This window comes from Ambystoma mexicanum, chromosome 2q, assembly GCF_040938575.1.
Source record: "Ambystoma mexicanum isolate Mex_15411 chromosome 2q, UKY_AmexF1_1, whole genome shotgun sequence".
In the NCBI taxonomy this organism is placed as follows: Eukaryota; Metazoa; Chordata; class Amphibia; order Caudata; family Ambystomatidae; genus Ambystoma; species Ambystoma mexicanum.
This window is the reverse complement of record NC_090924.1, coordinates 652504149-652531628: the sequence shown is the minus strand read 5'-3', so window position 1 is coordinate 652531628 and position 27480 is coordinate 652504149. Positions and strand designations below refer to the sequence as shown.

At 44.1% G+C, this 27480-nt stretch overlaps 1 protein-coding gene across 2 annotated transcripts in view; it reads right to left on the bottom strand.

Annotated features, from left to right (window-relative positions):
* The window catches only part of TEKT5 (tektin 5), a 1542713-nt gene that overhangs the window by 1020158 nt on the left and 495075 nt on the right, over positions 1–27480 (bottom strand). For both annotated transcript variants that reach the window (XM_069647836.1, XM_069647837.1), the window contains one exon: positions 7990–8073. In XM_069647836.1, coding sequence (XP_069503937.1) covers positions 7990–8073 — 84 coding nt within the window. The remainder of the gene's footprint in view (positions 1–7989; positions 8074–27480) is intronic.

Sequence of the window (27480 nt, the reverse complement as noted above, 5' to 3'; positions counted from 1 at the left end):
ATTCCGATAACTCAAGAGAAGCTCTTTTTTGCAACCATGGGGAAACTTCACCTATTTGCTTTTGGAGGCCTGTTCCCTAAAGGGTTTTTATTACTCTAGAAGCCTTTAAAACATGGTGAGGGAACTTCAAGCTGGAGATGTGGCTTTACTTTAGACTTCGCAAAACATTATGGGGAATTTTTTTATCATTCCCATCTCAGCATCCTATGTGCATGCTGTTACATGACATGATTATAGCCTGGGGAGATGGCAAATTAGCATCCTGTATACATTCTAGGATTATGCCCCTTGATTCCCCAGTGTGGATTTTTCATTCAATAGCAGACTCAAGCTCATACATTTGAAATATGTTTATCAATTATATCACCCCCCTCGTTATGTTACGTAGATTTTACACTCAAGCATCACATTGTTGTGCTCAATGTCACAATAAATATGTAGATTTTTTTTCCATGTCGCCTGGCAGTGTCAACCAATATTATCGTTTTGGACAACAATATTTGAAATATCTAGTGCAATTCTAGGATTAGAATTTGCTCCATCGCTGCTCTTCGGATTGCCTGGCTACACAAAGAAATTCCCAGAGCATTTGAGAAGAGTTTCAGGACTTTTACTGGTATTAGTTTCTAGGCGGGTGGCTATCTCCTTGGGGATAGTGGGCCGCCTCCCTCTAAAATTCAATGGCTCAAGGACATTGCTTATTGTTATGACCACAAATCAGTATAAATTAAAACCATGGGGTGTCTTCCAAGGATATATGTGTCACTTAAAGAAATGAATTGCTATCTATTGATGACTATGAGACGCCAGAGGATGGCAATGTTAACTACTCAGACACTACAGCTATTTTGCATTTCCACAAGGTCTATTGTTCTTCCTTTGTTTACATCAAGATGCAATGCTCTATGACTAGTGTCCTCATATGTGTTGTTTGCTTACAGGTTGCATCTTGATGCCGACCTTTGGTTACATGATTTCTTTTCACATCTACCTGGGGCTAATGTCCCGTACCTGGTTACGTTTGTTATGTTAGTACAGGTTTTATTGATGGCTGCATTACTCTACAACTTGTATATGGCAGATCTTCTAGACTGGATAGTCCCTGTGCATGGTTGTTGCCCGAAACGAGGAAGGAAAGCCATACCATGTTTAATATATGCGATGACCTGGTATTAATGAACTATACATACCTTGGGATCAAAGAAGTGTTTACAACACTTATAAAATATGCAAAAGAAAATAAACTAAAAATAAACATGGGAAAAAACAAAATCATGGCTTTCTCCACAAAAAAAGTTCCCCACCCAGATATGGTTACTGAAATAGGAACAATAGAATGTGTGAACTCATCTGTATCTCGGTTTAGATATGAGCAATGACAGAGGTTACAAAAATATAATCGAAAATAAATAAGAGCAAAAAAACGAATAGAGTTAATAGCAAAATTTCCAAGAGAAACGGCCAGGTTCTCAATAGAAGGAATCATAATCCTATATAAGCAATGCTTTAGCCCGATGATCTTATAAGGGCTGGAGGCTCTAGCAATGGAAAAACTAGATTGGCTGGATGCACTGGAAGGCCGGTTCTGGAGAAGGCTTCTTAAATTGAGCCCAAGTACACCAATACAATACATTTGCCTTGAACTAGGATTAACATCTAAGACTACACATGTAATACTGAAACAGATATATACTAATAAGATCAAAGCCTGGGACTGGACTAAAAACTATGAACATTTAGAACAACTAAAGAATTATACTTTTGTCTCCGGGATAGTACATAAATATCTACAATCAGAAACTTATCTAAAAAGGTGCCCAAACCCAGCAGTCAGACAATTCCGACTAAGGATGAGAACCAATCATCTTCCTTTATTAACAATGATGGGGGCACAGCAAAAAATCCAGCGCGAGGAAAGAACATGCAGAATATGCAAAAAAAACAACATCCTGGAATCCCCACAAAAATGTTCTACTACAGTGTCCTGAATTTAGTACTGAATACATGACAAACTTAGGACATTTGGTATACAACTACGATTATATTAAAAGTGATGCCTTTTGGGTATACTGTTTGAACACTGATTTGCAGACAGTCTATATAAGCTTATATCAACTGTGGAAGTATATTAAAAAAAAGCTTGAAAATGAGTTCGATAATAATGCGTTGATTAAGAATGTTAATTAGTTAACCCAATACAAAGAGAAAGAGAACAAGCTGAAAACAGTTTTAAGTAAAATGGCCTCCTTAAAATGTAAAGATTATAGCATTTTAATAATAGAGTACTGCAATTGACACAACCAATGATGATGTTTTAGTAATGTTGTTTATGCATGAAAAAGTGAGCTCAGACACAAGAATTTTTAGAAAGTACATTGTATTAATGGAATTAAGGATATAGTGGGCCTCATTACGAGTCAGCCGACCCGGACTTAACGCCACTGGTAAAACCATACCGGCGTCGTTTCTGTGACCGTGCAATCACAACTCACGGACCCGGAAAAACCACCACCACAAACCGCCGCCGCGGAGTTAAGGGATCCGTAGAATGCGACGGCGGCGAAACCACCCAGTAACCGGCAACACGAAACACCATGGGTATCACTAGTAGCACAGACATGGAAACACTGCCACAAAAATGGCGGAAAAACCATGGCCACGGAGGCGGCATCGGCGCCACCGCGAACATGACTTTAAACAGTACCAGGTGAGGTGAATCAGGCCAGAGGTGCCCCAAATGAGCCCACCCGGACCCAGCAGGTCACTGGGAGGCTACAAAAGGGCCACACCCACACCCAGGCCAACTCCAGTAACAACAATGCAGGCAGCAGCTGCAGCAGCATTGAGACTGGGACTATTGAACCTACAGGCAGCAGTGCACATGGTGGCAGCAATGGTGCAGAGGAGGATGAGGCGGAGGTGGAGGAGGCGCAGGCGTCAGTTAGCAAACCCTGCACCCATGCCAAAACCAATTGTGCAGCCGGCACGACCCCGCAGGCAGTTTGCAATCCCCCGCATCAGGGCCTCACCCTGGAACCTGACCCCAGGACAGATACACACATTATACCGCTGGACCGTCCAACAATCATGTACATCACCGCCATGATTGAGGACGACATCAGCAGCCACATTGCCATCTCGACCGCAACCCCCCCCTCCTGAAGGTGGTGTCAGTACTGCATTTCCTAGGCACCGGAACTTATCAGCACACAGTTGGTGAGCTGCACGGGCTCTCACAACCCTGTTTTTGAAAATATTGGGACAGGTACTGGACGCTCTGCTGCGCCATGTGTCAGAACACATCGCCCTACCCCGTACACTTGCAGAGGTCATTGCAACCAAGTTGGCCTTCCATGCCATTGCAGCCATGCCAAATTGCATAGGTGCATTAGACTGCACCCACATAGAGCTGACAGTACCACGTGCAATGGAGATGGTGTACCGCAATAGGAAACAGTACCACTCACTGAATGTACAGATGGTATGTGATGCCGGACTGGTGATTACACATTGCAGCGCATGTTTTTCGGGGTCAACACATGACTCAATGGTCTTGCGGAATTCCACATTGCCACGCTACATGGAACGCTACGCTAGATAAAGCACATGGCTATTGGGTGAGTACAACGGCCAATGCATAAGCCCATGTGGAAGTGTGTTGAGTGCCCAGGCCAATGACCTGTGTACGTGGGCTGCTACAACTGCACATGCATCACCCCTGGCCCATGTAATGGACGGTCAGCATAACCCACACATCACATATCTACCTACACATGACAGGTTGCCACAGTACACACCCTGCCTAAGGAGACATAGGACCAATGCTACCAACAGGCCATACAAGTTGATCCACTCAATCCAGCCACCCACACTTAGGACCACTTCCCCCCCAATGCACATGACGGCTGCCCATGAGACATCCTGCAACAGCCAAATCATCACAGGCCATGGATTGACTCCCCCATGTGTGCTCGTCATTGCACAGTGCCATACTTACCAACCACTATTTTGTATAAGGTCCACAAGTAATAGTGCAATGTCCAAATGCCACCATCTACAACAATTACCCATGGATGGCAATCGCCCGCCCTTCCGACCAATGCTTGGCCCATATGGACGAATGAATGATTATACAATATTGCACTGCATCAGATCAAGAGATGAACCACAAACACTGATATGCCCCACACATTTCCATCACATGTAGGTGATGCTGGATATGCACTCAAGCCATGGCTGATGACACCTGTACGGAGGCCAAGGAACAGGCATGAGGAGGCGTACAACAGGGCACACGTCCGCACACGTGGCATGATTGAGAGGACATTTGGCCTACTGAAGGCCAGGTTCCGCTGCTTGAGCAGATCTGGAGGATCACTGCTCTACAACCCAGTGAAGACGGGTAAAATTGTGCTTGTGTGTGCCATGCTGCACAATCTGTGCTTGCGCAGGAACATTCCGCTGCCCCCAGACGCAGAAGATGAAGATGGGGATGGAGATGGGGATGGGGATAGGGTGGCTCCATAACCTCCCAGGGGTGCGCAAGATGGCCAACAAGCACGGTATACACTCATTCGCATCTACTTTTGAGTCTGTCTTTCCACCAGCTGCGTCAGGTTGGCCTGTTGTTGCTCGATGTGCTGCAATCGTGTGCAGAGCTCAGCCATGGATGGAGTTGGGGAGCGCATGGGGCTGTGCAGTTCTTGGGGGCTGAACTGTAGGCCATGGATGAGTGACAGCCCATCCATGTTGTCCCCCTCACCCTGTTGTACAGCTTCGGCCTGCATGGCCGGGGCACTCCCATCACCCGATGCAGCCTCCTCAGCTGTGCAGATGGGCTGCGAATCATCATCCAGGGCCAGGGTGGTTGCCTGCATGGGGATGGTGGCGTCTGCTGGTGTGCCTGCTGCAGCCGGTGTGCCTGCTGCTGCCGGTGTGCCTGATGCTGCCGGTGCCTGTGTGCCGGAGCAGCTCGCATCATCCTCCTGGACAGGAGTGCTGTGTTGTGCGCCTGCAGGTGGCGGCTGCGTTGCCTCTTGTGCGTCGTCGTTGTCCCTTGTCACGACTGAGGGGTTACAGAGGGCAGTTAGTTGTGTGATGTTAAGAAATGTGTCCATCACATGCATCAAACATCACAATCCATGTCCACTTGCAATTACACACTTTTGACTATTGATGCACACAGGTGTGTGTCTCTGCTTCCAGTAAGGCACGCACTGTGTGAATTTCGAGGGGTCATGCTTTGGGGATGTGGTACTCGTCATCTGGCCAGTCAGTGGGTCCATTGGGTCACTCCTGCCCTGTTTGGGGGGGAGCATTGTGAGTGGGTCCATTGGGTCACTCCTGCCCTGTTTGGGGGGGTGCATTGTGAGTGGGTCCATTGGGTCACTCCCATTCACACTTATGGCTTTGTGCTCTGTGCACTTACCAGCACCTGCAGGTGGGCTCACTCCTGCCTCTGCCTCTCCCATGCTGTGGATGCCTTCGAGGTGCATGACACTGCTGCAGCGCTCCTCCCACGATTGCAACTTGAGAGGGGATGCAGGGCCTCCACCAGTGCCAGTGCTGTGTTTGGTCGTGTGCAGTGATGAGGTTGCGCACGCAGAGCCTGAGGTCATCCCACCTCTTGTGGCACTCCTTCACAGAGCGTGTGGTCACACCAACCGCTGTGCACTTGCGTGCTGCCTCCGCCCACACCTCCTTGTGGCGTTGCTGAGTAGCGCACCGCTGATCTGCGCTAAAGAGCATTTCAGCATGCTCAACAATGTGCTCCACCAGTACTGTGAGCTCAGCCTCACTGAAGCGCTGGTTTCTCTGTCTGCGTGCTGGTATCCTGGATGCCATGATGCTGTTAGATGAGTTGTCGGTCTCAGGGGGTGATCTGACCTGTGGTGTCTGAGGATGGCAGTGGATTGTGCTTTATATAATGGCCGCCTCTCTGTTTCCTGTCTTTTTCCCGCAGTCATGGTATTTCCGCTTCCGGGGTTTCCCTGTCGGCGGGGGCGGACACGGGTCTAGCACCGTTTTCTGTGGCGCTCAGTCCGCGTGCGTAGGTGTTTACGTGACGGCGGTGACTCCGTTTCCGCCTCGGTGTGTTGCGTGCGACCCACGTGCCATAATCGGCACTTCTTTCCGCAACCATGCGGTCGCGGAAGCAGAGTCACCGTTGTCACGGAATCACCGCATTCCAGCACGGCGGACTCGTAATGAGGCCCAATGTGTACAATTGTATGTAATTATTTGTAATTTCTCGTAATTTTATGTAATTATTTGTAATCTTGTAATTTTATGTAATTTTAACAACATTTGTAAAGTTTTCTTAAAACTAAAGAAATAAATGAAAATTAAAAAAAAGTTGATGGAATAGTTTGTTATTAATTTTAAAGCAATAAAAAAAGGGTTTTCAAAAAGTCTTGACTCCCAGGATCTTGGCTGAGGTTGTGTTTGTTCCTGAGCGTAGGCATAGGAAGTCCCTCTGTCCCCTAGGTTTTTCAACAGCATTCTCTGCTGGACCTATACCACCACCAGAGGAGCACAGGAAAGACTACAGGGCCAATATGCAAAACAAGGGGGGTTCTGGGAGTCCCTATACCAGCAGAACACGGCCCATTGACCTGTTCTTGGGTGGATGGCCCCTGGGAGAATCTCAACCAAGTCTTTAGCTCACTGTCCCTTTCACAGAGAAGAAATTTCCCTGCATATCAGTCTTTGTCCTGTCTAAGGGCAGTCCAGTACCGAAATGCTAGGCAATTCTCCTCTGAATAAGAGTACCAACAGCAACCCCAACACGTGTTTCGGCACAGTCAGGCCTCATCAGTGAGGTGGAGCTGTGCCTCTCTAAGAACAGTGAGCAAGGGGTCCACGTCTGGATTCCCCTGGTAACTTAGGGTTAGACCCAACGTTACTTAATATGCAAAACAGGGGGGGGGTATCAAAAGGCACCAGGGATTTACACTCTCACCCATCTTCCCTAGTCCCTCACTAAGATTCAATCAACTAGTGTGACTAAGTGGAGAAAATCGAACATCTGGAGTGATAGAGCGCACTGCAAAGGATACTCGTACCACGACCGCAGCAGTTGACAAGGGCAGTCCAAATCTCTAACATGTTATTTTCCACAGAGTTTCAGATGTATAGTCATCCTGAAGTTGTATGCTATTTACAGCATTTGCTAAGGTTTTATTCAAGAATTTGCTTTCTAGAGTTCTGTTGGTCAGACAAAGTAGTGCAGGGTGTGATTTATTGAAGCAGGATGGACTGAGGGTAGCTTTCAAAATAAGCTAAGAAAGGTGCTAATTATTAAACTCATTTAATTGTTTTCCTGCGTAGAAACGTAACTTTAAAAAAACACACAAGCTTTCCTTGTGTTACACACAACCGAGCCTCCCAGCCGAACACAGTTTTAAATGTGTTTCCATGCAGGTTCTTTAGTCATTGGGCAGACTATTGTGTGTAAACAAGGCTAGTCCATGCTGAAAGCGCGAACCTTGCCTCACAGCCCAGTTAAATTTTTTTGGAACATTTTAGAGGCCCCATCACACTTGATCACTCTTCCAACCCAAACGTGGATGCTAACAGCCAATGCATGTATTTATGTCAGCTGCAAATGCCATGCACTTATGGATTGGCGGTGCCCTGTGTTTACAGTGCTTGCGCTACTGTCTGACCTTTTCTAGATGTGCAGGTTACCTTTGTGAATAATGTGAAATGTGCATTTACACATTTGGACATCTCATAAAAGGTACACACTCTGGACTGTTCCGAGCTGTCAAATTCTTTGGAGAATGTGTGTATTGTTTTGCACTTAGCTCTCCTTACTCCCAGCACCCATACTAACATGATTAATACCGGTTCGGTCAGAGTGATTAAGTGCAGTTGCCGTACAATCTATGCACAGGTTTTCTAACAAACATGTTTAAGTTGCAATAATGTACAAATACACATACAACACATTTTGTCTATCAAATAGGTGAATGAATCCCACCATACCTCAAGAAGTTTTGTTTCCACCAGGTCGTGCACTAAATCAACACCCATTCGCTTCTCACGGTGAAACAGGCATTCTTGAGAAATCTGCGGAAGAGGAAAAAAGCAATGTATTTTTTCGAATACGCTGCATATTTGTGGACTTTTTGGAATTCGCGTACTTACTGATGAATGATGTACCATTGAGTGTTTAACCTGTTTTATTAAGTTGATCTTCCAGAACAAAACAACACATAACGTTGATTATTGTTTTTCCTCATGTAAAAGTAAGGAAACTTATGAATTACATTTGAGATAAATGTGTGCGTTCAATCGTTTATTCTAGATTTGCAGATGGCAGGTGAGAGGCTTGCAATGCTGCAATGAGTATGGCACCACTCTTATGCAAGGTGCGATACTGTGCCCTTTGTTCCGTTTTAAGCTATATTTTGAAAATGTACAGTGCGTTAGCAATATTTCATAAGTGGAAAAGGGCACTGCCCCCTTATGTCCTTGGCATATCACTACGTTTGAACAGCATTGCCAATTATATAAATGCATCCTGCTAATCACTACAAGGTTTCGTGCATTAAACATTTAAAAACATTCTTAAATAGTCCATTGCAATCAGATTACAAAACCAATGAGACCATTACATTTCTTCGAAGATTCTAGTCAGAATTATTGATTCAGTTTCAATTTATGAGCTTGGAAATGTTATGCAAGAGGAACTGAGCGAATCAAAACTATATATTCAAACATTTGACAGGAGTGCACTCCTTTTCTAAGCATATTCTGATTTTACAGTCAGTTGAGGAACCAGTACGACTTGAGATGAAACCGAAATTCTCTTTTTCTTTACACTATGTACTCTTCATGCGTAAATATAAAGATACAAAATGGGGCTAATATTCCAAGGCCACAGAACGTAAATGCAGGTGCTAAACACAGCGGTTAACACCTTTATGTTTGTCTTAACACCTTCGTCCATACTCTGGGGCATGCTTGTGGTTTCTGTTGTGGAGCGGCAGTTAAGTTCCCGCCTCCATTATCCCCTTTGCCTTCAAAAACCACTTGGTTTTACACCAGTATGACATTTTCATGCTGGCTTAAAACCATTGGATTCTTAAAGAACCCGCCTGCTTTTTCCACCAGCAGAAAGAAGGCATAATCCATAGGAATACATTGTAAGTAACGCCTGCCTTGTGTAAATTGCACACAAAATGTACTCATGGCCCATGTTGGACTGTCCAGTGCAAAAGAGAGGTGCAAAGGCGCTTCTGTCACCATTTTACACCTCCCTTTTGTACTCTGCAGTTTCAATGACAACAATTGCCTGGAGGGGACCTGTTTGTGCAATTGACATTTATTTAAATGCTACAGTCAGGGTCATTTTCAATCCTGGGGACTGCAAAAGTAAGGTAAAAGCAATTAGCCATGTCTTAGTTGAACATTCAGGGCTGTTTTTGCCATTCCAAGGCATAGCAGGGACACAAAGCAGAGTCTACATATCTGCTTTATTTTCGTGTTCCGTCCTGGAAGAGCACCCGGTTTTACACATGCAAAAGGTTTCATGCAGGCGTAAAACCAGTGGATACCTATGGAATACACCTCAGATTGGCACCTGGTAAATAGCTGGTGGATTCTATTAAAAGATGCTACCTGCAAAGCGTAATTTGACATGGGCTAGTTTGAAGGCACGCTGTCGGAAGCAGTTACTGCTTTGGGCGTGTTTAGTACGGCTTGGCGGCTGGACAGCGACGGCACTAGGTGGTTTCCTCTTTCTTTCCTGTGATTTCGAAAGCAGTAGCGCAGCGTGAGAAGGCAAAGGAGACAAGACGAGACAGAGACGTGAGGTGTGCCACGGAGAGTAGCGCAAGGAGCTGCTTAAAATCAGCTTGCCTAGGACGGCAGTTTGTTTTTTTTGTATTTTTTTCTCTTCGAGCTTCAAGCTCCTTGCTCCTGGCTTGCATACCAGGTCTTCTATTTTTGGTCCCTTGAGCGCTGAGCACTGAGCCCCCGACGCCCCAATGCTGTGACGGTGGTTAGTGGAAGGGGTGTATTGGAAGGCTTCGCTTGTGTGCGTTGAGGCTGTGACTTGGGCTGGGTTAGGGTCTTCCTTTGAGCCGCTGCGCGTGCCATATCCTGTGCCTTTGCTTACATCTTTGTGGTGATATTATTTGAAGCTAAGAAGCTAACGAGCTAAGGGGAGACATTAAGAAGGCAAAAACACTCTGGGAGCTCTTAACTTCACTGTGGATAGATACACTAAGAAAACATAAACTAGCCTATCTTCAGTAAGGAGTATGGACCTCTCTGCCTTTACGCTGCAAAACACAACAAATATAAGAAGCAGGGCCGTAATTGGCTTTGTACATTACACAATTCACACCATAGAGGGGATTAATATTAAACTGTTTAAGCAAAAATAAACATCTATAGAATTTCGGCGGCCAGTTCGCTACTGATTTATAACCCCCGGCTGCGAGTTGCGAACTTGGTGCAATTGTCTACTTTAATCCAGGGGCAACGAAGACTGAGACCAAGTGAGGCGACTGCCAGCCTGGAGCCGTTGAGCCTCACAGGAAATAAACAAAAATATTATATCATACAGGATACGACATTGCCTTTGACCTAAGGCAGAGAAATCCCTGAGAATCAATTTGAAAGAACAAAGATCAGTGGACTTTGGTATACAATTTTGAATGTATGATTTGAGAAATGGCCATAAATAGGTTGAGGCAGTTCAAAAAATAAACTAAGCACACAGATAAGTGTGAAAAAATCATTGAATAAGTTGCTCTCTGAGAAAGAGAAAAAGAAAGTCATTATTATTACCGACTTAGGAGAGATGGGTGAAAGAGATCAAAGACATCATTGCCTTAACAAAGTTCAACGTCTATAAACGATGGAGAGTCAGACTGTATTTGTGTTTACCAGCTCCGGTACCAGTTCTAATATGATGGTCGGGATTGCTAACAAGTACAGCCTTTTGGAAAAGAGGCTAGACTTGCCAGACTGAAATCTTCCTTCTACGTAGAACTGTATAGTTCCATCATTGGCTTTAAAGACCCCAAGACCTCTATCAAGGGACTTAAATTCACTAGTTAGAGCATCAACTCCAAAAAATAATTTACCGAAATGTCTGCTGATTAAACCACTGGTGGTAGCAGCGTCTAAAATTAGAGCTGAGACTAAATCATTCAAAAAGAAAACAAAACAGCTACAGTTGGGACTTCACTCATTGCTAATGGCTTGCCCTCTACCAGGTTCCAGACAAATCTGAAATACGTCATTCAAAAAGGAGGGAGCAATATCAACTTGACTACAAAAGAACACCAATGTATGGTAACGATCGCTGAGATGAGTGATAGAAGTCTTCTGAGAGTGGCCTCAGGAATAGAAACAGCGGAAAAGCAGACAGTTACAGCGTTGAAAATAAACACATCAACACAGCGTCTCGACCAATTAGATCATTTGAACCAACTACACCATGAAAACTCAGTATTTAATGTGAATGTAGATGCAAATCTCTCATTGTTAACTGAGCCTCTTTCTCTGAGTTTAATAGCATCTATAGGACTTGAATCTCCACAAGCTCTCCACAAAACCTTAGTAGAAAAGGACGAGAAGATCAAATTGTCAGCCCCCTCGATCCCAGCACTGAATTTAGTGCTAAGTTTATTTGTATCGCTGTATACAAATATTAAAGTGAATCTTGCAGCAAATACATTACAACTTAGTGAAATTAAAATCACTCTACTCACGATTAAGGAATCTATAGAAAAAAAGACAGTGAAAGAAGCGTGACAACATTTAGTACATCAAAGATGATGACAGAAATGAAAGAGAAAATACTGTCGATCTCAAAGGAGTTAGAGATCATCACATAATCAATCACAAAAATGGTGCCGGAGGAAAATCTTCCCCTGCAGGATAGCTGATTACGAGCACCACTTCTCAATGTGCTGATAAAGTCACCCATCACCACAAGACGGGTCCTGGTTGGATCCGGATACAGATGCCATCCAATAAAAGTCTTCCTAAGCGACCGGCAAGTTCCACCTCCCTCAATGGGTGATTTAACAAAGGATGAAATTAATCAGAATCCATTAATAACATCCATTAAAATAGCTCAAGATTTTATGCCAAGAAAAGCTAAGTGAAAATCTAAAAGAGAGAGGAAAAAAATGCATAGGGACTCCAGGAAGTTAATACGAAATTTTACAGTCTAGGAAGAAACTCAATCACATATGACGAACTATAACCAGAAGAAATCTCCAAGTACAGAGGGGCAAACCACACAAGTTAAAGGCTTCTACGTCCGCTAAAAATCAGCTCAGTGTTATGTATGATGTATGTATGATTAGGTATTGCATTTGATACTATACCATGTGACTTTATGTAGAGTGGCACGCTGGCTGGCATGGTTCTGGAATCGGCCTTGGTTCCAGAACTCATGTCAGTCAGAGAGCCGCTCTGACCAGTTGTGCCACCACCTGGGGGCTCTGAGAAATAAACTTACATTGAAACTATAACAATTGTTATTGGGTAAATACTTAATAACAATTGGCGACGAGGCTTAGTGAAGGTTGGAGCCCCCAGCCAGCGGAGAGAAGAGAAGTTGGAACGCATGTGTGTCTGCCAGTGAATGCTGTCCGAGTATAGCAACGATACAGTAATTGGCAGTACGAACAGAAGGTCACTCAGACACTGGCACAATGAAAGGAAGTAAAGGTACTTGCTGCACTGTAATCGGACGTGAATTATTTCTGTAATTGTGCATGGAACGCTGGAGATGTTTAACGCTACCGCATGCATCATATAAAAGTGCATCCGCGAGCCGATGGCAACGGTGGCACGCAGAGAAAACGTCCTTAACATGGCGGCCATTTTGGGAAATACAAATAGGGTTGCCAGGGCAAACACACATCGCGTATATCGCAAATATTACGAAGTCTACACATTTTATGCCGGAACGTAATGAATGACGTTCTGCAGTGAGTTGGACGCGGAAGACATCTAATTAAATTGCTAATTTCATGTGACATTACAATGCAATTCAACCAAGAAATACAGTATAAAAGAGATTAAAGCATGAATTACCAAGCAGATCAAAGTAATCTCAGTTATACAAGAGGCAGAAGGAATTCAACTGTGTAGTACTGCTGAGGGTGAACGGACAGTGCAGGGTACAACAACCTTGAAAGGAACTAGCATGTCAAAGTAGACATTAAAAATGCAGCACATACCAGCGCCAATTCAGTTTCTTCCAAATCCCGGGAACCCAGTTAGTTAATGGGAGCAATGGATAGATGGGTTTCAGGTGTATATGAGAACAATCGTAGGGGCCAAATTTAATGAAGATTGGAGGGAAGCTACCCTGTTGAACTGTATTGGTGCTGAGGCGCTTTGAATATTCCGTGCCCTACCTGATACGAATGAAACAGAGGGAGGCTCAGAAGACTCAATGGGTGAAAGTAGCAACAGGAAATATGAAAATGCTTTAAGCAAGTTGAACAAATACTTTGGGAATAAAATTAACATTGTATTGGAGGGATATTGTTTTTTCTCCAGATAACATCATAAAGGTGGATCCATCCACACCTATATGGCAGCGTTGAGAGGTTTGATTTCCACATGCAAATTTACGGGGGTTGCTGATGAGTACCTGAGAGACAAATTAGTGTTACATGTAGCAGATTCACGCAGGGACTTTGGCAGGCAAAAGATCCCTCTTTAGAACAAGCATTGGAAATTTCCAGAACGATGGAACTTGGGGAAAAGTGCATGAAGGAAGTGCAGATTAGGGAGGAAGTCAAGGAAATGAAATCCGTTCAAAAAGAGAAAAGAGGCAACGATGAGGAAAAATTAATAGCTTTAGTGAAGAGAATGACTGCAAACAATTTTAAAGGGAATCCAAGGAAGGAGAAAGAACAAATTAACAGATTCCAAATACAATGTCAGAAATGCAGTTGGAATAACACTCCAATATCGAAAAAGAATGCCCAGCCTATGCTGCTGAATGCTACAAGTGTGGTTATGTGGGGCATTTTGGTAAAGTTTGTAGGAACATCAGAGGTACAGGTAAAATGGCACAGCAAAACATTAATAAACCACAGGGCACCAGCATCAAAGCATTGGAAGAGATTAGAGGCCCGGGTAGTTTGTTGTCAATTGTTAGTGAAGTTGAGAAGGACGTTCAGATCCTTATCATCACATCCAATAAGGAGAATAAGGGTCAGTGAGTGATTATGCACGTCAATGATGTGCCACTACAAATCACGGTAGACACTGGGTCACCCTATACCATGGTTGATGTGGGAATTTTCATTAAAGAATTGAATGGCAAACCTGAAGAACTACAATGCACCAAGGTGAGAGCCACAGGGTATGGCAACACCCCAATTAACATCATTGGGTATACCTGGGTAAAATTGAATTTTAAGGGAAGAGAAACTTTCTGCAAGCTATATGTAGCGGAGAATGGTTCGGCTGTGGTAGGTTGGTGGGAGTAGGTGGCTTTGCAAATTAAGATACACCCTGGTGAGAACATTCCCATATTGAGCATATCGGAAGACAGCTTTGACACGGGTGAAAACCTGGCGAGAAGTTTCCCCAGAGTGCTCAATGATACAATTGGAGTACTTAAAGGATTCCAACATAAAATAATTCTAAAGAAGGGTGGTAAGCCTGTCACTCACAAAGTGAGGAATATTCCAATAGGCACTAGAAAAAAGGAACTTACCAAGTTATGTGAACAAGATATTATTGAACTCATTGAGAGTTCGGAGTTGTTATCTCCTATTCTAACAGTACGTAAACCAGATGGGGCTATCAGAATGCGTGTGTACTTAAGGGATTTAAATGTGAACATTTGGATAGATAGCCATCCCTTACCTAATATTGGAGAGTTATTAACAACGATGACCCCAGCAAAATACCTTATTAACCTTTATTTATCCTCTGCATACTATCAAGTCAAACTAGATGAAGAATCTAAACATCTGACCTCTTTCGGCACACCCCTGGGGGCATTCAGGTTTAAAAGGATGCCTTTTGGATTAGCCTCAGCATCGGCAGTATTCCAAAGACTCATGAATCATTTATTTGGGGGCCTCAAAGGCGTTTACTGTTTCGAGGAGGATATACTGATCTCAGCCATGATAGAAGATGAACATAATGCAAAGCTTCTTGGGGTGCTGCAAGTGATTCAAGAGAGAGGCCTCACTCTTAAAATAGAGAAGTGTAAGATCAAGAGGAAGGAAGTTACATATTTCGGTCATCTAATAAGTGCTGAAGGTATCAGACAGACGAAGGAGTTAATGGACACAATTATGAGTATTCCTGAACCATCAAATAAAGACCAGCTGAGAAGTTTTCTAGGAATGACAGACTATTATTCTAAATTTGTATCCCACTACACGGAAAAGACAAGTGCATGAGGGAACTGATGAAGAGTGTGTGAAATTTACATGGTCGGAACAGTGCAGGAATGAGTTTGAGCAAATGAAGGTTCACATAAACAAAGCACCAACACTAAATATGTTTGATTGCAAAGTAAGATGAATGGTGGATTTGAAACTGAAAATCTGTGCGCTATTGATCGCCCTCAAATTCTGTCCCAAGGTTGATTCTAGAAATCGAATGTGTACTAGCAGCAATCACAAAGATCCCACCAACCTATCCACCCAGGTTGGAACAAATAAACGTGAAATGGGGGTACGGGATGGTGATGCACTCAGCACCAACAGTACAGTACAATTGATTTCCATCACTAAATTGTGAAAAGTAAATAGTTATCCCAGGGACAAATCGCAGATCCCAATCAAACAGGGATCTGGGATTTGTCCCTGGGATATTGTATTCTGCCCGATTGAACCTGGCTATATACTCTCATTTGCCATTTCAGCGTACTTGGTAATTAGAAGGTTTTGCTACCAGCACCTTTGCTGTGCAGTGATTTCTACTTACAATTTACTGACCTTCAGGACATAGGATGTAGTTTGATTTAGTTCGATGAGGTTTCATCACCATCTTTGGAGCTATTTATCCAGTGAAAGACAATACTGTCAATCAGGACCTTATATTGGGAACAATCATCGAATTTTCTGCCTTGAAAACGACCAGTGTGTCGAAACACGTGTCGGCTGTTCGCAACTTGAATTTAAAAAACTATTTACTTTTCACAATTTTGTGATTGAAATCAATTGTACTGTACTATTGGTGCTGAGCGCATCACCATCCCGAACCCCCATATTCACATATGTTTGATTGCAAGGCTTGTATTGTGATTTCGGTGGATGCCAGTAAAGTTGGTCTAGGTGGTGTTCTTGAACAAATTCATGAAGACAGAACTGTGCCCATTGCTTTTGCTTCCAGGATACTCCACAATTGAAAGAGAGGCACTAGGTGTAAAGTGGATCCTGGAACACTTCAGGAGTCTGGAATGAGGTTTACCAATTGTGTTAAAAACGGATCATAAACCCTTGATCCATGTGCTAAATTCCAACATCCTGCATCTATTATCACCTAGGATACGAAGGTGGATACTTGACATAATGCAGTACAATGTCTGAGTGAGATAAACATCTGGGAAGTCTAATGCAGTGGCAGATTGTTTCTCAAGATTGCCCTGGAACTATGGTGAATATTCTGAAGAATCCTACATTGATCAGAGTCTGGAAAACATCATTGCATATGTAAATCCAGGCATATCGAAGGATGAATCGGCGAAGTCTGCTTCTGAAGATCAGGAACAAGAGTATCTGAGACGAGCCGTCCAAAGTGAGTGGGATGAAACTGATCAGAGCGTTAGAACATACCTTCAGATAAGAGATGAAATATCAACTGATCCCATGTGTGTATATAGAGGGGCTCCAATCATCCCACCTGTGGATTTGAGACGAAGAATAATAGGCCTGGCCCATGAAGGACATGTAGGAAGGAGTCTCACAAAAAGGAGAGTAAGAGAGAACTATTGGTGGCCTGGTATGTGGAAGGAGATGGACAAAGTAGTTAAAGACTGTTCAGCATGTGCTGTTAGTGATAAGGGAAAAATGTGAGAGCTACACTGTTGCAGCCAGTTGTGGTTCCAGAAAAAAGTTTGGACCAAATTAGCAATTGACATTACTGGACCATATGAGAATCTGGATACACAAAAAATGTACATCATTGTTCTTTAGGGTTATACATCTAAGTGGTTTGAGTGGGGCATTGTTGAAGGATCAGTTACTGCAAGGAAGATAGTAACATTTTTAGAAGAGGTGTTTAATAGGGGAGGAGATCCTTTGGAAATGGTGTCGAATAATGGTGTACAATTTATGTCAATGGAAGAACAGTCATTCATGAAAGAGAGAGCCATAAAACATAGAACCACCTCTTTATATCATCCCATGGCCAATGGCCTTGTTGAGGGGATGAATGGGTTTGTTAAAAGCATCATTCAGCTGGCCATAGCCAATGTTTTACTGTGGAAAGATACTTTAAAAGAAGCTCCCAACACATATAGAATGACCCCACACTCAGAAACTGAAGAGGAGCCGTTCACATTGATGAGGCGAAGACCGGCGTCAAATAGACCGAGACCTGCTTGTTTGATTATGAACTCTCATAAACAAATTGACATTGGTGATATGTTAAGGAGAGTAAAGGAAAGACAAGCAAAGTATAATGAATATTATGATACCAACAAAAAAGTGGCATTGAGCAAGATTAAAGATGGATACTGGATATGTGTAAAGGAGCCCAGGAGGGTATTAAAAGGAGAATTAAAGTTCAGGTCTCCCCAAAAGGTAATATCATCATCAGGGAAGTCTGTGTTACTGGAAGATGGCAAAAGATGGTCGTGTGACAATGAGATATTGTCGGAAAGGAACAATCGATTTGAGGAAGATGGCAGTGAGACGATGTCACAAGATTCAAGCATGAGACCCAAGGACTGTTCGGAGGGAGATGGCATGTCAAGGAGAAACAGAAGAATCATTCAGAATTTCAAAAAAGAATGTATTTATTATTAGCCTGTGCACAACAGACTGTGCCCTTGGTTGATTCCTGCAGTGATGGTGTTTTCAACCGTACACCTTTTCCACCATCGTGATGTGTCCTGTGGTAGATCCATATCCTTTGAAGAAATGTGTTTGTATTACTTTAGTGTGCTTGTTCCTTTATCCTTGTTTCCCTACCCCTTTCTTCTTTTTCCTTTATTAGTGCCTTCTTCTGTTCTGTTCTCCAAATCTTAATTGTGAGTGGAAGGGGAGATGTTATGTATGATGTATGTATGATTAGGTATTGTATTTGATACCATACCATGTGACTATGTAAAGTGGCAAGCTGGCTGGCATGGTTCTGGAATCAGTCTTGGTTCCAGAACTCATGTCAGTCAGATAGCCGCTCCAACCAGTTGCGCCACCACCTGGGGGCTCTGAGAAATAAACTTGCATTGAAACTATAACAATTGTTATTGCGTAAATACTTCATAACACTCAGATCAAGAACTAAGTCACCGGTTAGAGACAGCTTGGAGTTCAGTAGTGTTATGTCAATCAATGCTGGTATCTGGAGTAGAAGACGATCTGGGTTCTGTTGAACAAGAACCCTCTAGATTGATTAATAGGAGAGGGAAAGAAGTGACTATGCAGACGGATGTCTGCAAGGATCGGTCGGGTCGCTTAGGGACTAGGAGCTCATTAAACAAGACGAAGACCGGGACATCGCAAACACAGTCAAATGAGAGAAATAGAATTGGAAATGACCAATTATTCAGTGTTAAGACAACTAATCAGAAAAATAATGTTACTGTGCAAACCCAGACTAAGACGCAAATAGGTTAACGACACTGTTACAACACAAGGCATCCTCTCATGTAAGAAACACACTTTCGCTGGGCAAATGGGAGCACATATTCTATTGTGTGGAAAAATAAGCCTACAAGATCTGGCACATTGTCAGAAACACGCAAGTCAAATTCCAACAGATTGAAGGCGAAAATCAGACTAAAGTCGACTTAATTTCAACCAGGAGGAATGATACCCAATTAACATATAAAGCTCAAGTTACATCTCAAAGTTCACCTCGGGCTCCTTCTTCACCTCCGCAGGGCGTACCTCTGATTTGCAAACCTCCCCGGAAGGTCTTTAAGGCTGGCAATCTTCTTCATCTAGCCACTCTCAACTGGCAACCTTCTTCATCTAGCCACTCTCAACTTTCTCTCTGCTGTCAAACACTCCTCTGACACCTGCCACCTCCTGAAGAAATTGACCTCGATGTTCTTGGTCTTACCGCAACATGGTTCATGGCCAGCTCTCTCACGAGGTTTGACACTCTCCTCCCTGATGGCTCCAAGATCCTCTCTGTACCTAGATCCACCCAGTCCGGAGGGGGTGTAGCCCTTATCTTTCCTGAGTGGATTGCTGCCTCTATTATTCCCATGCAGACATACTCCTCTTTTGAATGCCTTGTCTGCAGGCTCTCTCTCTCTCTCCTAGCCACTCTCTTACCATGGCTACTATCTACCGGCCACCTAGTCAGTTTGCCTCTTTTCTCTCTGAGTCGGCGGACCTCTCCTCCTCCCTCCTGGCCTCAACCACTCAACTCCTCCTTCTTGGTGACCTCAATATGACACCCCTTGTCCCTCATCTGTACTCTTCCGTGACCTCTGTGACTCCCTCTCTCTTTCTATCCTCCCCTCTGACCCGACTCACTCTGCAGGGCACACACTTGATGTCCTGATCTCCTCTGACCCCCCCCCTCTCCATCCCTCTGACAACCCCTCTCTCCTGAAGCGATCACTCCCTCCTCTCTTCCCACCGCTCCCTCTCTTCCCCCCAGGCCATGCCTGCCCCAACACTGCCACCCACCTTCTCGGTCATCCGGCCAATGAAGCGCATGTCAGTTGAGGCTTTCGCCGCCACCTTCTCCCCACCCCACATTTGGCTGACTCACATCCTGACACAGCCCTATCTATGTTCTGTTCCTCTATTTGCGACTTTTCTGATGCTCTTGGCCCTGTTATGAGGATCCGCTTGAAGCCCAAAGCCAAGTGCAATTCTTGGTATGACTCTGACCTAGCTACACTTAAATGTAAGTGTAGGGTGACTGAGAGGAATTGGAGGGCTTCTTGTTCATCCTCTGACAAACTGGCCTGTCGTCTGTTCCAAAGGCAATACCGACTCTCTATCCACATTAAGAAGAGAGCCCACATACAAGCCTGTATCACTGCGGCATCTAACAACTCGGCCGAACCCTTTAAAATCTGCAAGGAGCTGTCCAACCCTGCTGCAGTCTCTACCTCTCCTGTCGCTTCCCAGGCCCTTTGCATGGCCCTTACCTCTCACTTCATCTCTAAAAACCCTATCCACCTTCTCGTCCACTCCCCCTCTCCTTCTTTGAACTCTGGCCCTCCTACAGCCACCCCCACCCTCTTTCTCTTCCTTTCCGCTCTTCTCCCCTGATGAGGTCTCTAGACAAGTCTAATCTATGAAAGTCTCGTCAAAACAGGTTAATCCCTGTTCTTCCAAAACCTTTAAGGAGAACATTGACACCCTCGCTCCTGCCCTGGCTGATTTCTGCAACCTCTCCTTCGCCACAGGAACCTTCTCCTCCCCTCTGAAGCACTCTTTTATGTACCCTCTTTTCAAAAAACCCACACCTGACCTTTCTTGCCCGTCTAACTATCGCCCAATCTCCATCACACCCTTTTTGGGCAAGCTCCTGGAAAAGCTGGCCACTCGCAGCTTAACATTGATTCTGGTTCTGTTGGTTATCTCAACGACCATCAATCTAGCTTTAGAGCTGCCAGGAGCATGGAAACTGCTCTCCTGAACATCCGTGAAGATTTGCTCTCCAACCTTGACTCAAACTCCCCCTCTGTCCTCATCCTACTCAATCTCTCTTCTTCCTTTGACACAGTCAACCACACTATCCTGCTCAATAGTCTCTGACAACCTGGGCATCACCGATCAGGCTCTGGCCTGGCTGACCTCTTTCCTCCCCGATCAACAGTCCCAGGTCCAACTTGGGTCCTTCCTTTCTCCTTTTCTACCTACTGTGTTCCCCAGGGGTCTAATCTCTCACCCTGGCTCTTCAACCAGTACCTGACAATTCTCGCCCACCACATTGCCATTTTCTGCTACAACTTTCAGTGCTATGCTGATGACTCATTTTCAGGCTCCCCTCAGCCATCTCCTCTCCTTCTCCCATCTCTGACTGCCTATCTTCCATTCAGGATTGGTGTGCTGCCAACGCTCTCTGCCTGAAGCGCCAGCAAGACGGAGATCTTCCTCATCGGCACACCTTCACCCTCCTATCCTGCTACTCTCTGGCCGGCCTCCCTTGGCCATCCTCCTACTCCCAATTGTGTGGCTAAGAATATCAGGGTCATCTTTGACTCCATGCTCTCTTTCTCTGCCCACATCTCCGATTTCTCAAAAAATTCGAACTTCCTATTGCACCTCCTCAGAGGTATTCTGCCCTTCCTCTCTTTCACCCAGAATCTCACTGTCTCTCGAGCCCTGGTTCTCTCTAGGTTGGGTTATTTTAACAGTCTCTTTCCAAATCTACCTGCTTCTACTCTCCGCCCTTTGCAACTTATCCAGAACATAACTGCAATACTTGTCCTTGGCCTCAAGCCCTGTGATCGTATCTCTCCAGCCTTGAAATCTCTCAATTGGCTCCCAGTGGCTGCAAGGATTAAACTCAAAACCCTTTGAATTGTCCACAATGCTTTCTGTGGCCTGGTTCCAAAATACCTTCAGCTGTCCCTCCACAAATACCTTCCCTCCCGATCTCTTTGCTCATCTACCTCTAACTCACTCAGGGTTAGTTGTTTTTCAAAGAAACGACCTGGGGGTAGATTCTGTCTTCGGCTGAAGCCTCCCTCTGGAACAGCCTCCCTGCCACTCTGAAACCTGAGGAGAACCTACAGTTCCGGAAACACCTAAAGACCTTCCTCTTTGCTTCTGCCTTCGCTCCTCCTCTCCCCTGCTGATCGGCTCTGTCTCGGCACTGTGCACCTGGCTTAGCCTCTGACTTTCGGGCCCAGGTACCTGCTCACCCTGCCACCCCCCCGCACTGCCCCCTGGTGATCCCTTGCACTGGGGTCTATCTGTAACCATACAGCCCTCCCCTTTTTTTATCTGCACTTATCAGACACACCCTGTCTGTTGCCTTATACCTAGCACTTGCAACTTTCTATTCCTTTTTAATGCTTATTTATTATTTATCTGTTTTGCCTTTGCTCAGCACTTTCCAATTCTCCCCCCTACCATGCCATTTCCCCTCTCCCTCTCCCATGCACTTCTGCGTTTTCAATGTCACTGGGCATAGTAAGATTGTTGTTTTTGTACTCCCTTGTTCCTCTCCCTTGCCTCGATACGCTCTGAAACACATGTGAACGAGCGCGATACAAATAAAATATCAATATCAATACATCCACTATTCAGGTCACAACCAATATAAGAGTGACGAATTTGAGTGACCAAATGCCACACTCAGTTCAAGAGCAAGATGGTAAGAGGAAGGAAGAAACTACATTCGCACAGATAAGAATATGGATCGATGAAAAGGCTGTGCCAGGTGACTCTCTGGTCTTAAATAGATCAGCAACTCTAAAAATCACAAGAGTCATCCCGGAACTCTAACTTTTTTCATCTCATGACATAGAATATATTCATTTTCCAAATATAGCTGAAATTGGTTTAAAATCGTAGTTGGGGGAAACAGCATTGCTAGGGGCCCGAAAAGATTTTCAAGATCTTGGATATGGCATATCAATTAATAAGCCAGAATTAGAAAGGAGAGCCGCAGCCCAGAATGTAATTGCTGGGAGGGCCCGGAGTAGCCCTCCAGATCTACAGTGTGTCTCGTATGTGGCAGAAAAGCAAAGATCGAATTTAGAGAGGGGTACAGGCTCTCAGAGTTCCTCCACAGCATGGTCTCTATTACCTGGAATCCTTGTGCACATTAATCCGAAATTGGGGGAGAATACTACGTCTCTTTAGTGAACAGTGAAATGGACATGCCGAGTTGGAATACGCAGGGCTTCAGAAGTTTTACAAACAGCCTCACCTGCAAGATATATTCGGAAAAGACAATTGGATATTATTACAAGAGAACTGGCTAATGACTAGTGTAATAAATGATGGCTTCTCGATAGTGGAGCAGCATGCCAAATGTAATAACGGTGGTGGACGATCTGGTGGCTTGCTGAATGTAGGATGGAATTCCAAAAAAAGAAAGGCTGAGTTTTCGAAAAATCAATATCCGGGTATCTTGACTGTGAAACTGTATGGTCGGATTGGTATGATCTGACTGTGGCATCATTGTTCACGGCGGAATTGAGTGCAGTCAATTTAGCTGCGTACACAATTTTTCCGTGGGCAAAATCATACCAATCCCCCCTCCTGCCCCAATACATCCCCACCTCCATCCCCGACTCACCTTTCACCGTTATTTCGTACAGCCTAAATTTGGTCAAATGGGCTATACAGTAAAAAATATTCTGTCAAATTGGCCAATACCGTATGGTCATCACAGTGAGGCAATAGGAGGGACAACCATAATTAATGTTCATTGGAACCTCGTAAATTCCGACACAATTCTATTGGAGGCATTTTCACAAGACCAAGTAATGAGCATAATCCTTGCAGGAGACTTACATTTTCACTGCCTCCCTAATGATAATCAACAGATGAAAAACCAAACTTCGAGAGAAAATAGGAAGGTGTGGAGATCATATCTAAATGATTGGGGTCTGATAATAGGGAACAGACATATTAATAGAGAACTCCATTTAGCTCCTACATGGAAGAACGGGTGGCTAATTCTGTTATTGATTTTCTGATATTATCAAGGGATATGCTTCATCAATGTATACGTATGGAGATTAAGAATACGGTCAACAGTGACACAACATGTTAATAGCAACATTTAATTTAACAGGTACTGTGAATGGAGATAGAATCAAACAGAAACTTGAAGTTGACCAGGGTGGAAATAAGATCTCAATGTTTAGAGCGGGTGGATCTAAACTTAATAAAAATCTAAGTGAATTGATTGCAGATGAAGGATAATCAGTGCAAAGCAATCTGCACACCTGCCAATTTTCTGAAGTTGATTTGTGACCCAGACAAACCTATAACTAAAGGAAACAAACCTAGGTTCACGCATAAACATGTTTTTGATCATGACACCTGGCTCAAAAAAAGGAATTGAGAAAAAAACATCAGGACCCTGAGAAAGGATCTTAAATTAGAAGTGGAGTTTATACAAGAAAAGAAAGAATTGATGTTAGAATACAGAAATTGTGTGAGAGGGAAAAATACCTCAAACAGCAAAAAGATGGTGTATGTATGCTAAGAACCCTGGTGTCTAACAACTCGAGAAACCTTTGGTCACTAATATATAAAGATCTGGGAACCTGAAAAACACATCCAGAGTAATTCAGTGTCAGCAGAAGACTGGATTAAGCATTTAGATGACCTATACAAAAGTCCTGGATTTAGAGGAGGGGGTGGATAGTAGTAAGTGGTCATTACCCCTAAACACAGAAGTTACAGCGGAATTCATAAAAAATGTGTCGACCTCAAGAGCCGCAACACCAAATGGTTTTACTAATGTTATTTTCAAGTCCAACCCAACTCTATGGTCCCAAGTTCTGCTAGCTCTGTTTAAAAACACACTTTACCACAGATGCTATCCTCCCAGTTGGAGTATGGCAATAATGATTCCAATTTATGAGAAAGGAAATTGGGCCAATCCGGTAGTCCGATTGCCCTATTGGATGTAGACAGCAAATTGTTTTCTGGTGTCAGAACTGGAAAGGTGGGCTGAATCTACCAGTATCCTGTGCAAAGAACAGATAGGGTTCAGGAAGGGAATGTCCACCTCACTGAATGGCCTAATTATAAATATAATGCTTGGCCAACGCATAACCCACCTTTATATGTCACCTCAGTGGATTTGTTGAAAGCGTTCGACACTGTAAACAAAGGCAGACTCTGGTGTAAGCTAAGAAACTGGGGTATTCCATCAGGAATCCTTTCATTAGGGCAGCAAGACTTATCCTTGGCCTTAAGCACAGGGACCGCATCTCTGCTGCACTAAAAAGTCTTCACTGGCTCCCTCACGGTTGCTGCACGGATTAAATTCAAATCCCTCTGCATCATCCACAAGGCTGGCTGGGCCCGGGGACCACAATATCTTCAACTTTTTCTCACTAAATACTCTCCCTCTAGACCACTACGTTCCTCTGGCACAACTCTGTGTGTGTAAAGCATTTTGCTAAACAGAGAGCCGACTGAGTTGCAGAGTTTTTGGCGGCTGACCTGAGAACGTTGGATTACTTTGGGTCTGTTCTCCTGTTCGGAAAGAATCTACAGTCTTTCTTCATCCCACGCTGTTTGGCCGCTCCTGCCTGGAGCAGAGAACTCTATTTCAACTCAGCCCTACACGCAGAGTGTGTAGTGGAGTGAGTTGCAGACTGTTTGCCGGCTGACCTGAGAACGTTGGATTACTTTGGGTCTGTTCTCATATTCGGAAAGAATCTACAGTCTTTCTTCATCCTGCACTGTTTGGCCGCACCTGCCTGGAGCAGAGAACTCTAATTCAACTCAGCCCTACAGGCGGAGCGTGTAGCGGAGTGAGTTGCAGAGTGTTTGGCGGCTGACCTGAGAACGTTGGATTACTTTGGGTCTGTTCTCCTGTTCAGAAAGAATCTACAGTCTTTCTTTATCCCGCGCTGTTTGGCCGCTCCTGTCTGGAGCAGGGAACTCTATTTCAACTCAGCCCTACACGCAGAGCATGTAGCGAAGTGAGTTGCAGAGTTTTTGGCGGTGTTCGGCGAAGTGAGGCATTGATTGACTGTGCATTTTACATTTATCGTTTTACCTTCATTGTACATGACTTACGCATCTGCGGCGAGTGAGCGGTCCCTATCCCTAATGAGACGATTTACGGGTTGACTTTGTCTTATATAAAGCTCTACTTGTTCAACCATGCCTGGTAAAGCCCAAAATAAAACCAAGCACTATAATCTCCACAAGACTAAACCATACGGTAAAGCTGCTGGATACAATCGAGAGGAGCGATCAAGTGCATCTAATGAAAAATACAATAAATCAAATGTATCGATAGCTAATAAACGCTCAACTAAATTTAAATCTTTTGCTGGAAAATTACCGGGTCAAATCACTGACTTTTTTTCCGAATCCGATAAAGTTGAGATTAACGTGGATATCAATAAGAATCATGCTAAAACAACTGCGCAAGTGCATAATAAGGACGTCAATGTGAATCTGAGTTTGACATCTGCCCCCTCGTTTGGACCAATCAGTGATAATTCTTTATTAGACCTTTGTTATCGGCTGTGTGGCTCTAACAGAGTAGCTGCTGAAGCAAAATTTAACATGAGCGGTCCAATCGAGGGTGAGCCTTATTTGCCAAGACCAGCTGAGGATTCTCATCAATCATGCTCGTCACCCAGACTTTCTAGCACGCTGTCATTGTTCCAGTTGTCATTCCAACCTAGCTCTCCCCATATGAAAGCTATCGTGGAGGAAACAGATGGAAATACGTGCTATAATGAAATAATGGACGATGAATGCAAGGATCTTAAAAATAATTCTAATAGCCTGGCTCCCAGCAACACTATGCCATCGATAAGTTTGCTTCACTTTGCACTCAAAATACGAATTAAGCTATGTGAAGAGAAATCCTTGACATTATATATGGTCACCACAAAGATATGTATAATGCGGATACTAGGAGTCCAGTCATGAAAGATGTCACTAAAATAATTGACGAAAATGTCAATATATCAGTAGTTGTGATTGACCCTCCGGATGGACCTGACATGATTACTGAATCTCTGCTCTCATATCCAAACCGCAAACAAGCCAGAAAACTAGCTAAGAAACTGAAGCAACCTAAAGACAAAGGGCCTCATTACACAGATGGCGGAGAACTATGGCGCTATTAGCGCCATGGTTCATGCCGGTAAAATACTGGCACCGCCTTGGCAGAAAGGGGAATTACCGCCCCATTCCAAGGTTGGCGGGGCGGTAATTCCCCCTTCCACCATTGCCCTTCCCCATTCCCATTTTTGCCCCATAGGACATAATGGGAATGGGGAAGGCGCTAATTACGGTACCGCAAATTGCGGTACCGTAATTAGCTCCCTGGGTTCCTTTGCGGGTTGGTTTTTAACGCCTGCAAAAAGCAGGCGTTAAATCCCCCAACCCGCAAAGGGACCTCGTAGTAAGGCGGTAAGGATTTACCGGTACCGGTATTTTACTGGTACCGGTAAATCCTTACCGCCATCCGTGTAATGAGGCCCAAAGTCCAACTGATGTCCTTTACAGTAGAAGTGTTACCCCAAGCTGACTTGTCTGAAAATTCTATTGTATCTATGTTAAATGATCCCAAAATTAAATCAAAGCGCCTACGTAAACATGCCAATCGGAGAAGGAAACGCCAGGAGTCAAAAACTGGCATGCTAACTAGTTGGTTTTTTTATGA